This window comes from Eurypyga helias, unplaced genomic scaffold, assembly GCF_000690775.1.
Source record: "Eurypyga helias isolate BGI_N326 unplaced genomic scaffold, ASM69077v1 scaffold13564, whole genome shotgun sequence".
NCBI classification, from domain to species: Eukaryota; Metazoa; Chordata; class Aves; order Eurypygiformes; family Eurypygidae; genus Eurypyga; species Eurypyga helias.
Genome location: NW_010246944.1, coordinates 279 through 13,883, shown reverse-complemented (window position 1 = coordinate 13,883; position 13,605 = coordinate 279). Strand labels below are relative to the sequence as shown.

Here is a 13,605-nt window from a genome sequence, read left to right as displayed (position 1 = left end):
TGTCTAAAATTCAAATAGCTAATGTTAAGATAGTCGAACCTAGATATTTTTGCTTGTCAACAAAATGCCATTAAGCAAATAAGTGCTTAAATGATTGCAGATTCTTTTATATAAAAGGGATTCCTGGCATACTCCAGCAGCAAATATATTTTAAGTATTACATGGGGGCATAAAAATGTAGTTTTATTTTGTATTGTTACCAAGGAAGCAAACAGACTGTTGTCTGAAACAAAATCTTAATGACATCAGGATTTTTAAAAACCTAACTGTGCACCTCAGAATGGAATTGCCATGTATGAATGATAAAGGCTTAGTGATACTTAGAAACTTGTATTGGTATTTGGCAACAAAGTCCCACCTCTAAATGTTAAACTAATCATTGACGTATTTTCTTATATATCCCATCCAAATTCTGTTATCAGGTATATTTGGATGAATTTGATACATTTAATGGAATCGGCTCTGGATTTGTGCTACACTTAAATAATAAGTTTAACCTTCCTATGTGCACTAGTCAGTCTTCTAAAGCAGATGATGTGATCTTGTAAATTTCTTTTGATAATTAGTGATGCAAACAGAATATGCAAGAACACATTTATACTCCTGATTGTGACATTTTTATAATAAAACTGGCCAGAATCTATATTTTAAGAAGAATCCAGCCTTTTGGACCACATATTTTGTTCCTCAACCAAAATACAATTTAAAAAAAAAAAAAAAAAAAGAAGAAAGGCAAGCATCTGTGTTGTTCTGCTGTCTCTGAATTCCATATAGAGTCTGGGCTCCTTCCAGAATTACTTTGCAAAGCTTTGAACATTTGTGTGATTTGAATTTATAAATTGTGAGATTTCAAGCTTTTCCCAAATTGCTGACAATTCTGATTCACTTTCCAAAGAGCTGCAGAAAATAAATGTGCTTTTGGAGGCACAAAGAAGGCAACTAATTAATCTGCATTCCATGGTCTTCTTTATTTTTGAAAGAACTGTCATGCTTAATTGCTTTAATTTTACTTGATAGATTATGCTGCAGGTTTTCTATAATCACATGTAGGATGTCATACGTTGCAGATTGTTTCCAACTGAAGTATGTGGGGCCAGAAATCTCATAGGGCTTGTAATCAAATAGGAACTCTCCACCTTGAGGTCAACGTTTTGAATAATACCTACATGAATAATAACCAAGTACTGTTTTCATCTGGTGGCAGTCTGGGGACTTGCTTGAATGTTTCAGTCCAGTTCATATTACAGAGAATTAGCTTGCCTTTTCTTTTGTTGCTTTTAATTAGGTGTCTTATTGTAAATTTTACTTTGAAACCACTAAATGAACAAAGTAAATGAATTTCTCCTTCCTCTTGGTCTATACACTTTTGAGTAAATCTCTGCAAAGTCATGCTACAAGTGTTGAAACTGTTAGAGCAAAGGGACAGAAACTTGTTTTCACAGGCTGTCAGTCAGCCATCTTTCACCAGCAAACATATGTGGGAAGCAAAAGTGCTCTTTAAAGTTTCTGATTACGTAGAAAGTAATTCTTTTTTTTCTTTTCCCCAGGAATAAGCATATCTGTGGAGGTACTTTGATAAAAGAAGAGTGGGTTCTAACAGCAAGGCAGTGTTTCCCTTCTCGGTACAGTACTCTGTAGCTTTGCAATATTGAAATACATCTATTTTTGGGAACTTATCAGCACAACATTTCTTCAACATAAATGCAGCAATTTTCCCTCCTGTTTGGCTTTAGAAATGCGTTTCTGATGTAAAAGTCCTGTGGGACTTTGGTATTTTCTGTTATTATTGTTGGTAATCTAAAAGAGCTCTGGCTATTTTACATAGAAATATAAATATGTTTTCCAAGTGCAATGGTTAGACAATTACCTCTTTATTAAAATAATCTCGTGCTTCTGCTTAAATGGACAGAATGACATAGAAAACTTGGGTAAGTATCAAAAAGTTCAAAGGTTCACTCTGTCCAAGGATCTAAATGTTTGGATACTACTAGAAAAAAAAATATTAGACTTTAGTAACAGTTAAAGATAAAATTATGTAGTGGCTTAAGACCAAAAACTTACATCTGAGTATGTTGATTTTGGAAGAGCAGTTGGCAGCATAAACCCATTTCTGGTGAAGAGTATTAGTTAAAACCTTCTAGCATAATTATATTAAGCAGAATTTCTTGAGTTATTTTATTATACACTCAGAAAAACCCTAACCAATTTTGCCTCATTTAGGTACAAAGATTTGAAAGACTACAAAGCCTGGCTTGGAGTCCATAATATCAAAGGAAAGGGAGAAGAGAAGCACAGACAAGTTCTGAATATCTCCCAGCTGGTATATGGCCCTGCAGGGTCAGATTTGGTCTTACTGAAACTTAGCAGGTTAGTAGCCGGTTTTGCTTACTCCAGGATTTTCAACTGATGAAATCCAAAATAAGATTTTCAGATTTCAAATTCTCTACTGTCTGATACTGCAGATGATGTCTCTATAGGGTAAACTTCCAACTGTAAGAAATCTACTTGACATATGCAGAAGCACAGGTTCATCTACCTTACTCTAAAAACAGATGTTACTTCTGAAAAATCATGCCTGTATTTTTCCCAATAACTTTAGGTTTGCTGAGAGCTTTTTTTAGTTGGGTTTGTGTTTGCTTTTTTTTTTAAAAAAAAAAAACCAACTCACATTGACTAGTATATGTTTTTAATTTATAGAATAAGCACCAGATTGTAACTGAGATCCTTGTGTATATATGAGCTTTCAAACTTTCTCCATATTAGCAAAAGTATATATTCAAATGAGATGCCATCATTACTTACTTTTAAGATGAAAACCCAAGTTAAATAGCAGAACAGTGACAGCATTTCAAGAAACCTTTTTGACAGTTAACAGCTGTAGCACAAAAAATAGGTAGAAGAATCCATCATATTCTTCAAAGATGGAAAAGAAAGGAAAAGAATTGGCAAAGGTTTTAATTGCTGTGGTCTATAATAGATTTAATGTCATTCTTAAGATACATTTTAGAAGGTTAAGTAAAATCCATTGTATCTACTATTTATTTTCTCTTTTCAGACCTGCCATATTGACAAATTTTGTAGAAATAATCCGATTGCCCATTTCTGGATGTACCATTCCTGAGAAGACCAGCTGTAGTGTTTATGGATGGGGATACACTGGATGTAAGAAACTATTTTTAAAAACTAAATGAATACGTTGGCAGCTTACTTCCTCTTGTCATTATAGGTGAGGCTGCTGGTATTGCCTGATGCCATGGTTGTCCAACACTTCTTGTTATAAAATGCAGTTTCAATTTTTTCCGACTTTGTAAATCTTTCAGCATTTTATCTAATATCATTTAATATGAAATATTTTCTACTAGTCTCTCTTTTTTGTTTGTTTGTTGTAGTGACAGGTGAAATGATTCAAACATTTCAAAGAATGAACAAAAGAAAAATATTGTTCTACATGTTTAAAAAATCTAGCAGAATTTTTTGCAGTTCTAACCCTTTTTTAAAAAATTCCAGTTCATCTACTTGAGCAGTCTCTTTCTGTGTCCCAAAGCAGGCTGCTCTGTGGAAAAACTCATACAGAATCATGTAATTAACGTTCACAGAACCAGTGAACTAAGGATGCACAGGCAGCCTTAAGTCTTCTGGCATTTCCTAACTTTTGAGTACTTGAAGTTGCAACCTTACTGATGTTTATTAAACACAGTTTTTGTGTGAAGTAAATACAAATATGTGGGAGAACAGACATTTATTTAGTCTGGTAAATACTATATCTGGCTAATTATGTGTTGATGATAAAGTTAATAGCTGCCAGTTGACAATAATTACTCCAGTAATTACTGTGCTCAAATGTCGTTTTGCCACAGACCCTGAGCAAGCAGCAACAGCATAGTCTGTCCTGGAAGCAGAGCAGAAACTAGACTGTAATTCTGAGGCTCTCTTCCTTGTAACGATTACTCTGCATTTCTTTGTGGGTGGCAAGTAATCTGTACCAGCCCTCTCCCAGATGACTGCCTTTGATGTTCCTCGGCACGGCGGTATTAGCCATCCTCTGGGGGGGAATAGCTGTCGGGGGGACAGGGAAGTCGGGCTGGAGCACGGGGCAGCATCACAGGAAAGCTTAGCTTAAGAGAACTGATAAGGAATTTGCAATATTGTGGAGTTATGTAATATAGTAAAAACATCTGTCATCCAAGGACTTTGTGATATATTTTATGCACTACTTAATATAATCCTGACAGTATCCTAGTCAGGGAAAGAAGAAGTGTTACATCCATTTTTTTGTATTCAAGAAAGCAGGATGACAATTCAGTGAAGGGCAAGCTTGGCATTTTCTTTTGACTGCTGTGCACAGAGCAGGCAGGTCCAGGCCCTTTATTTATCTTTGCAGCTTGTACAGACTTGTCTTTCGACATGCTGAACAAGAGCAAGCTCCACAGGGCTCCTGCTTCCTGACCTTCACACTGATGAATGGAGATTGCACAAAGCTGTGCCTCTGCCCTTGCAGGCACCAAGTCAGTCAGTGTAGCTGAGCCAGCACAGAACGAGAAAAACTCTGCTCTGCTCCAGTATTTTTCAAGTCACATGTCCTTCCCTAGGCCATGGCAGGCACAGTTACACATTAACTCGTGTTTAAAAATCCTTGCTCCACTGACGGGAGTGACAACGTTCCGAGTCTCACTTTTTCTGATTTCTGTGACATGACAGGGCAAGCTGGTGGTGGACAGTAGAGTAAACCCAATTACTTGTAAAACAAAAAACTTCTCCACAAATTCCCAGAAAACTGAACAGACATGCACACCAAAAAATAATTTCTTGCAAATCTCATTTGTAGCAAATATAAGAAATACAAAAGATGAATACATGATAACAGTGAGGCTGGACAAAAATGCGAGTACTGGAAAGTACAATAACTGAAGTGACATGAATACGTTTATCCAGACTGCACCTTCAATTATTTTTTTCCTTAAAATAGAATAAAGTTCTTATTCTCTTTTCAATCCTAGTAATTAACTATGATGGCCTTCTCCGGGTAGCAAACCTGCTTATTTTGGGAAATGAGAAATGTAACCAATATCTGAAAGGGAAGATCACTGTGAATGAGTCAGAAATCTGTGCTGTGGCTGAAACCATCGGTGCTGGACCTTGTGAGGTAAATACTGCATTTCCTAATACATTCTTAGGAGCCATTAACCTGGCTATTTATTTCCCAGAAATAATTTATTAGATTTTCTACAATTATTCTCTTTACATAAAACTTATACACAAAAGTTTATTTTTATCATTTGCATTGGAAAACAATTTGTGTTTCTAGTGATCTATTTTCTGCCAGAGAACAGGAAGATGTTGCTTTGCTTCAATTTCACCATACCACCACATCAGTAAAGGATTTACATGAATGTTAAATATAATCATGTGACTAAACAGTTTTCTAGACATAGATAAATTAGTGTTCTGTAGAATAGGGGCTAAAACCAGCAGAATAGCTTGATTGGGTACAAAGCAAGGGTTGCAGCAAGTTTAACTACTTAGATAAGAACTTGCATGCAAAATACAAAGTCACTGCTCAACAGAGTTGATAAAGTTATGAAAGAAGAAGAAAGATTCAAAAATGTACTGAGGTTCAGTATTAGGAGGAAGGCTGGAGCCTTTTGTCTCCCTAATCGAGCCTGAGCAACGTATCAGTGAGGACAGTGGAACAGCTTCTGTGGAAGTATAGTTTGATATGGTTGTTTTGCTTGGGACTGGTTTCAATAATGGTGAAAAGAGATCTGAGGAGAAATACTATAAATCATTTATTACAGGAAGATATCTTTTTTTTGTATGGAAAACCTGCCTGAAGAGATAATGTCTAGAAGGTGGGCAGTTATGAATATTATTATGCATTTAATATCTGGAGTAGAACAGGTGATTTCCTAATACTGATGATAACCAAGCAGTGAAATTCTCCTCACCCAGGAGTACTACCAAAACATGGGGAAACAAGGTCTTCATCAAGCTGCGGCCTCTTCCGTTTATTATTAATATTCCAAAGAATCATTTTGTTATTGCAAAGTATTTTCTTCACAATCAAATATTGAATCATAAATCAGCTCTTAGAAACATCAAGGCTTATAAATGAAACAACTGCATGAAAGTCTGTTGGGGATCCTGCACTTTGTTTTCCCTCACAAGAAGAAATAGCCTGAATTAATATTATCAATCAGTCTTAGTCACTGCATGGTTTCCTACTCCCTGAGTTCCCCTTTGAAGCTACTTTCCTCAGTAGAGGACTGGCAGAGAAACAAAGTCAGACTGACAGGTAAAACTCTGCTCCTGAAAGTGTTTTATGGGCTGCTCTGATGGTACTGACATAGTTCATTGTTCATGTGGGAACTAATCTGCCATCAGTCAGACAAAGAGAACCCAAACCAAATAAAGGTCAAGCATTGTTGTTTCTCTGGTGATCCAGAGAAAGTACAATGCTAATTGTCAGCTTTTATTTTTTGAAACAATGTCTCACTATCTGATATGAACATTTACTGTCTAGCTTTGCAGCTAGTTTGCAAAGTTCAATGCACATTTTGCCTGGGTAAAAACTGCGGTATCTATGTCCAAGTCCCAGATCTTAGTGAAGATATTTAAAATTACGATTTCAATCTAATTGAAACTGGATGTATTTTAACGCTAAATAAGACCCCGATCTGAGTTGGTTGTACTCTAAATTTTCACTAAATGCATGTACTGGGGCAGAGATGTCTCATTAACTCACAATAAGGACAATGAGTATTTTAACAAGGTATGCCTCAAAATTATGGCTACAAAATATTACCTTACACTATGTTTGGCATTTCCCACCTCACCCCCCCACCCTCCTTGTTAGTACGCATAGATTTTCATCCTGGAGCCTTGCAACATGATTGACTGACAGAAGGATATTAACCTGGCTCTGTCAGTAGTCTTTGATGCAAAGCCTGTTATCACGACGAAGATGTTTATCAGTCAGCTCACTTTCTGCTCATCTAATCTGCAGTCTGAAGTCACTAGAATCACATGTAAAGCTAGATCCTAGGGTTGAATTTGCATAGGAAGCAACCAAAAGTCAGAGGCCAACCTTGACACTGGTTTGCATAATGCCTGGTTATGGAAACTGATTTTGGAAGCTGGCGTTTGACCTATGACAAGAATAACCCCATTAAGCTAGATGACCCCCAAAAGAAACTAGTCAACAGGAGACAGGCAGAAGCTATGCCTTGAAACATCTTGAAAGTTGACATGCTTTATGTTTATTTTCTCCTAGCGAGATTATGGTGGTCCCTTGGTTTGTGAACAGAACAGGCTGAAGATAGTAGTTGGTGTCATTGTTCCTGGCCGCGGATGTGCCATTCGAAATCGTCCTGGGATTTTTGTTCGGGTCTCATATTACTCCCGATGGATACACAAAATTATGATGACCTACAGAAAACCCTGAAAAACTCAACAACTTCAATTCAAAGAAAGATTTTGGACAACATGTAATTAATGTGTAATGTAAAGATCAACAATTTTTTAACTACTTGATAGTCAAGTTTGTTGAGCTTCTTTTAATATTTATGGGTGTTTTTAGTGTTTTTGTCTATCAGTGTTGTTTTATAAATGTTGGAATGACTTAACAGTATATGCAAGTATGGTGACACATCTCCTGAAGATACTTGAATGGGTAAACAATTTTGAAAAGATATTATTACTGGGTGATAAATGGTTTTGTAGAAATAGATCATATGACTTCTTTTATGCTGCTCTTCAGATTATCTTAGAAGGAGAAACAAATCAGTTTTATTTATCACATCTTATTCTTTCTGTGAGCCATATATTTCTCTTCATATATGACAAAAGACATACTGAGAGATATATACATATGTCAAGGACAGCATGTATGACCATATTTCTCCTCCCTGCTTATAAGAGGTCAAAGATTTTAATATTTCAGTAAAAAATAATCTCTTCAGAACTTAATCTTTTCAGTACTGATGTACTTTGACAAGTCTGCCATAAGTAGAGTTCTCATAGAAGTCAGTATCACTTATTTTTACACAGTGCTTCTAGACTCTGGTTCTGCACTGGGTCCCTTCAGTGTGTATGTGGTCCCCTAACAGATATCTTAAAACCTTTTTTGTATGAGGGAAGAGACAGAAGTAGATTGGCTAGCAAACTATTAATCATTTGTTTAAAGATAGTCTCAGAAATAACTGCCAATTTACAATGCTAAAGAGAGTATTTCATAGAGTTTGAAAAATTAATCCTGATTAGCTACTGGCAGACTTTGGCCATTAAAAGAAATTTCAATCAAATGACAAAATCTTTCTCAGTAGACGAGTGTTAAAAATGTTGACGGTAGTTATTTCATGAAAGTAACTCTGTATTTACAGCAGGAAAAAGTATAGTTGAATCTGACGCCTGGCTGAATTAATACCGGGAAAAGTTATACATTAATAGCCTTTTCAGACACTTAAGATCTTTAATAAAAATTTACCCAGATTTGGACAAAATTATATCCCTTGCATAATTCCTTTCAGGGTAATAAAATGATTGCAGAGTCTGATATGAACTTGTATGTAATATGGAAAACATCACCTCTAGTTTAGTAGCTTTTTTCTTGCCTGTATGTAGAACAATCGTTTTCCTGTATGTTGATGGGGAAAGGGAACAAATAATCAGCATCTATAAAAAGTGCTTGTTCTCCTTTAGGCATTGAGTTGTATGGCTGAAAGTGTCATACAAATATGTTGTTAAAGGTGGCAATTACCCTGTAATTTCTGCAGAATTGATAGGACATATATCCAATTGTTAGTTTTACTGCTGTACATGTAATTGCATAGGTAACTGCACTGTTACTTCACTTGTGACTATGTAATTGTATATGTTTCCAGTAGCAAACTGTATGGTATGTGTATCATATCTAACTGCATAGCCGCTAAGGTGACATCGTGGTGTAGACGTGAAGAAAGACATTTCATTCAGAAGACGCAGGGTTGAATTCTGCCCTCCCCATTCTGGAGGGGAGCTGTCTTGGGAGGCAGCCCTCATGATGACTCACGGCATTTTCTTCAGCAGTGCACTTTGACTTCAGTGGGACTCAAACACGCTTACACTTCCTGGTGAACTGGGATGAGTTGCAGCCCATGCTTAAGTGGCTTGGCTTGCTGAGATTTGTGTCAAGCATCCAGCAGATTCTACTGGCGTATAGGAAGAAGTCTTTCGGCAAGCAGAGCTTCTGAAATTCCTCCTGATGTAAATAGTCTTTTTGGACAAGATGCGACTTCTCCGTACAGCGGATCTGAGGTAGTGGATGCTGCACACACCGTCTGTCATGGTCTATTCTGGCTGCCTCTGAAGGCTTAAGCTCCTTTTGGGCTCTCTTATTTACAGGGCCTAAAAGGGGCAGGATTTAGCCTGTTGTATTTACAGTTAATTATTGCCATGTATGTGAAGAGTGTATTCTTACTAAGTATATACTGACTATATCTTATTGAAAGGATTAACTTTTTAAGAGAGACTTTAAAAAAACTCCAAGTGAGTTATGTTTTCAATCACAAATAGAATGTGGATAAAATATACAATTCCATGTTCACTCCTTGTATTCTAAGAATTGTTATGTGCTCACTGTATTATATTTGCAGGCATCTTGTTATGTCTATCTAAAAAAGAATCAAATCCTAAAATATTTTAGTTATAAGCTTCTGCTGTGCAGGAGACTGTGATTTTTATATATATATATACACATATATATATATGATAAAAATACTGTTTTTTGTTAGACAACGTGTAAGGATTTTTACCTGTTTGTTCTGGGCAGAGTCTCAGTCAAACAAATTGTGCAGAGCTGATGCTCCAGAACTTAACATGTTGGTATGCACTTGCTTATCAGGTGCTCTTGCTCTCCCCGTCTCAGTATGGAGGGCATGTGAGACTCTGAAGAGCGAGGGAAGAGAAGAATAATGGTATGTGGTAATGAATTTGTACTTCATTTATTCCTGTGAATATTTCTTGTTGGTACCAATGGTACCGTACCAGGCAACTGTTATAACTACAGGATTCTCTTAAGAAAGGACACTCTATAGGTATTTTTTTTCACTCTTCTAATATTTTTCTCTCTTTAATAACAAGGGAAACTGACCTAGTGCCCATCTAAATTTCTTGAAAGCCTCTTACTAACTTCAGTGGGATCTGGACCTTACATTGTTGTTGTGATTTTTTTTGTATTAAATTAAAGGGTATAGAACTTAAATAATTATCTAAGGACATTCTTGCATTCCATTGAACTTCATCTTCATTCTCCTTGCTGCAACTAATCCTTGGTCTCTGAAAAGTGTAATAACTGGATACAAAATTTTAGAATTAAAACCTAAGAGCTGATTTTGCACTACTGAAGTTAGTTTGACTTAATTACTGATTTTCCTTGGGCATTGGAACTGGCTGACATTTCTTCTTTTCATTAATATTTTTTTTTCCCCTTAAGAAAGCTTTTTTCCCTGTATCTTTTTCTCTCATAAAACCTCATGACCCTCAGAGAAACTGTAGCTCTCATTGGGAATGTACTGGTCTAGATTTTTGCTGCTACTGCTGAAATCTTCTTCTCTAGTTTAAGATTAAAATTCTCTGAGGCATTCTGCAGTCCTTGCTGCAGGTAATGCCAATGTACTTGACAGAGCTACTCACTTGAGTTAGAGCTTTTCAGACGAGGGTCCAAATATATCTCTGAGGGTCAAAATCTACTCAGGCAAAATGTCCCTTGAAATCAGTGAATGTGATTGCCAAAAGAGCAGGGACTCAAAGTTGCTCAGTGCTTTTCCCTGTGGCTGTGCACTGAACTACATGCATCCTTGTACACTGAAAAGCACACAGATTCTCAGCTCCACAGCCACTGCAACAGGAGGTGAGGCTTTATTGCCATCCTTCTGGAAGGCTGGTTGTAAACCAGTTGACTCCCATGGAACCTGTATGAAACGTCTTGGATTGGTTCTTTAGCCTTGTTTTCTTATCAATTATTTTCTTCCTCCTTCATGTGCACTGGTATATTATTGTTTTATGAATGTTGGTGCTGCTGGCAGGAACTAACATGACTTTTCACCCTAAAATTTTACAGTGTTCCTTTTAAAACATATACTTGGGCATTTCTGTATGGCATTTCCTTGCATGGGAACTAACTTCAGGGAGCTGTCTGTGGAATTCAGTGTATGATAAGAGTATTTTTTCATAATTAAGTGGGAAAAATAATGCTTCCACTAAATACAACTAGCTGAATGCCTAATGAAAAGGGAACACTGTGGTTATAACTTGTATTATAAATCTTCTGTAATTAACGGCATCTTCATTAGTTAATAAAGTTCGTATTTTTGTAACCTTGTTTACTCTTATTATTCTTAATAAAGTATTTTATAAAAACCCACACCTTCATCAGCATTACATTTCTTATTTAAAGAAGAAGGTTTAGAACCCCACTGCTAGACAGAACATTAGAAAAATGAGTGGCTCCCAATTCTAATTTCAGTGAGAAATTTTAGTGTGTAGGGTAATGAGGACTGGTATTTTAAAGATTTTCATGGGTCCAATAGCAGAACTGCACATAAATGAAAGATATAGCCAAATCCGTGCTGTGATCCCGCTGTGTCTCCCTAAGAGCTTCCCAATGGAATTCTGCACTGAGAATGGCGTAAGCATATTACGGATGGAGTATATTTGCGGTGGAAAGGGTGTGCTTAACCGAAACATGAGTATTCACCAAGGTGCTTGTAGTTCCTTACAACTTACAAGTATGAGAGGCTTGGAATTATAAATATTTCTTTTAAACTACTTTGCACATCAGGAAAGGGATTCCCTCACTGTCACTTGGTAGAACTGCTGGTACATGAGATGATGCAAAGGAGAGCAATAACTTGCACAAACCTAGGTGCTGCTTCTGCACTTAATATCAAAACCAGCCAACAGCAGTAACTACCAAAAGAGGGAACAAGCAACACCCTTACTAGCCCCAACAGATTAGTGCCTCTGTCCAGTCGAGTACTGTCAAGCTCCTATAGCACCATGGCTTTCTGGTTCCATAAGTTCAAATAAGGGACAGTAAGTTCATTACTTCTTTTTCATTATCCAGATGAAATGTTGAAGTTCTAAGCATTCCTGGTTTCACTAAATTTTTGATCTTTTAAAGAGGTATTTGCTAACAATCTACATTAACTGTGAATTATTCTTCAAATAATCTCATGTGAAGAGTGTTTGAAGTCTGTTTTTGAATTTTCCATGGTAAACCACTTTTTTTGTTTGTAGTCCAAAAAGGAGATTTCATAATTGATTCATAAAATCAGCGGATTTTATCAGGAACTCCTAAAATCAATGGGAGTCTTTCCAATGGCTTCCAAAGTTATAAAAATCTAGAAATAGTTCGTATGTCAAAACCATATCTTGTTATAGTTTTACTTTCGCAGTGTTAAGGATGTTCAGGTGACCTGTCTACCTCCTGGGAGCCATGAGAATTAACTGCTTGTACAGCGGTTTGCACCACAAAGATCTATAAAGGGATGTTGCCTTCATATTACATTCTGTTATGGCTTTGTCTTTTGTAGTTGAAACAACACTATAATCTGCAAATGATGAATGATGGAAACCTACATCGATGCTCAGTACTTGCTTTTGGCTCTTTGTTATTTAACAAGCCTTGTGTAAACAGAACAGGCCATTTCACAGAGTTCAGTTGTGTATCTATTCTGCCTTCAAAAGCACCGATTTCTGGATAGCTATGTTCCAATAAACCCCATGTGCAATAAATAGGAAAGAAAACAGCTGGGAGGAAAAAGGCAAACCATAAAAAAGATAATACCAAAGTAAACTCTAAAATGAAAAGATTTTTTTTTCCATGTTGTCTCTGTTTTTATAACACAGGATATATGGTGTGAAAAGCTACAATAGAATAGTTTAATAGCCTTAGCTTTCATAAAGCAGTTTCACTTTGGTTCAGAACACTTGAGAAGGTACAATGACTTCTGGATATGGTCTTAGAGGATGTAATGCAGGTTGTGCTTCTGTGTCTTAGACCCTGATCCTACTTCCATTGAAATCACTGTCCAAAATCCATCTAGGGCTAATAAGTAGGTCCTAAATCTTCCTACTGAACCCTTTGGACCTTGTTATGGGGCTGTTTGAGATCCTGACTTAATCAATCACTCAAGGCATATATCAGACTGATACACAGTGGCAGAGGTGAAAAGCATATGTTTTACTTCAAACTTGGGCATCAAAATTCCACTGCAGACTATCAACTTTGCTCTGTCAGTGTCTAACTGAATATAAAGATTTGCTGATTTGTTTAGTATGTAAATGTTTGTCATTATAATAATAACTGAAAAAAACATGATGGAAGCAGTTACTATTAATCTGGTTTTCATACACATAATAATACATTCCTTAGAGAATTCCTTAGGAATAACCTCTTCACTAGAGAAAAAAGATATACTGCTTCAGAGCTGATCAGGTGGTGTCTGTTTAAGCTAGTGTTGTCCTCAATTGAGTTGCAGAATCACAGAGTCACAGAATGGTTAGGGTTGGAAGGGACCTTAAAGATTATCTAGTTCCAACCCCCCTACCATGGGCAGGGACACCTTC

General features: G+C 36.6%; 1 protein-coding gene across 1 annotated transcript in view; it reads left to right on the top strand.

Annotated features, from left to right (window-relative positions):
* The window catches only part of HGF (hepatocyte growth factor (hepapoietin A; scatter factor)), a 46,923-nt gene extending 39,482 nt beyond the window's left edge, over positions 1–7,441 (top strand). The window contains exons 14-18 of the mRNA XM_010150585.1: positions 1,548–1,622; positions 2,221–2,367; positions 3,056–3,162; positions 4,998–5,143; positions 7,271–7,441. Of these exons, the coding sequence (XP_010148887.1) occupies positions 1,548–1,622; positions 2,221–2,367; positions 3,056–3,162; positions 4,998–5,143; positions 7,271–7,441 (646 nt within the window). The remainder of the gene's footprint in view (positions 1–1,547; positions 1,623–2,220; positions 2,368–3,055; positions 3,163–4,997; positions 5,144–7,270) is intronic.
* Positions 7,442–13,605: the final 6,164 nt, after the last annotated feature.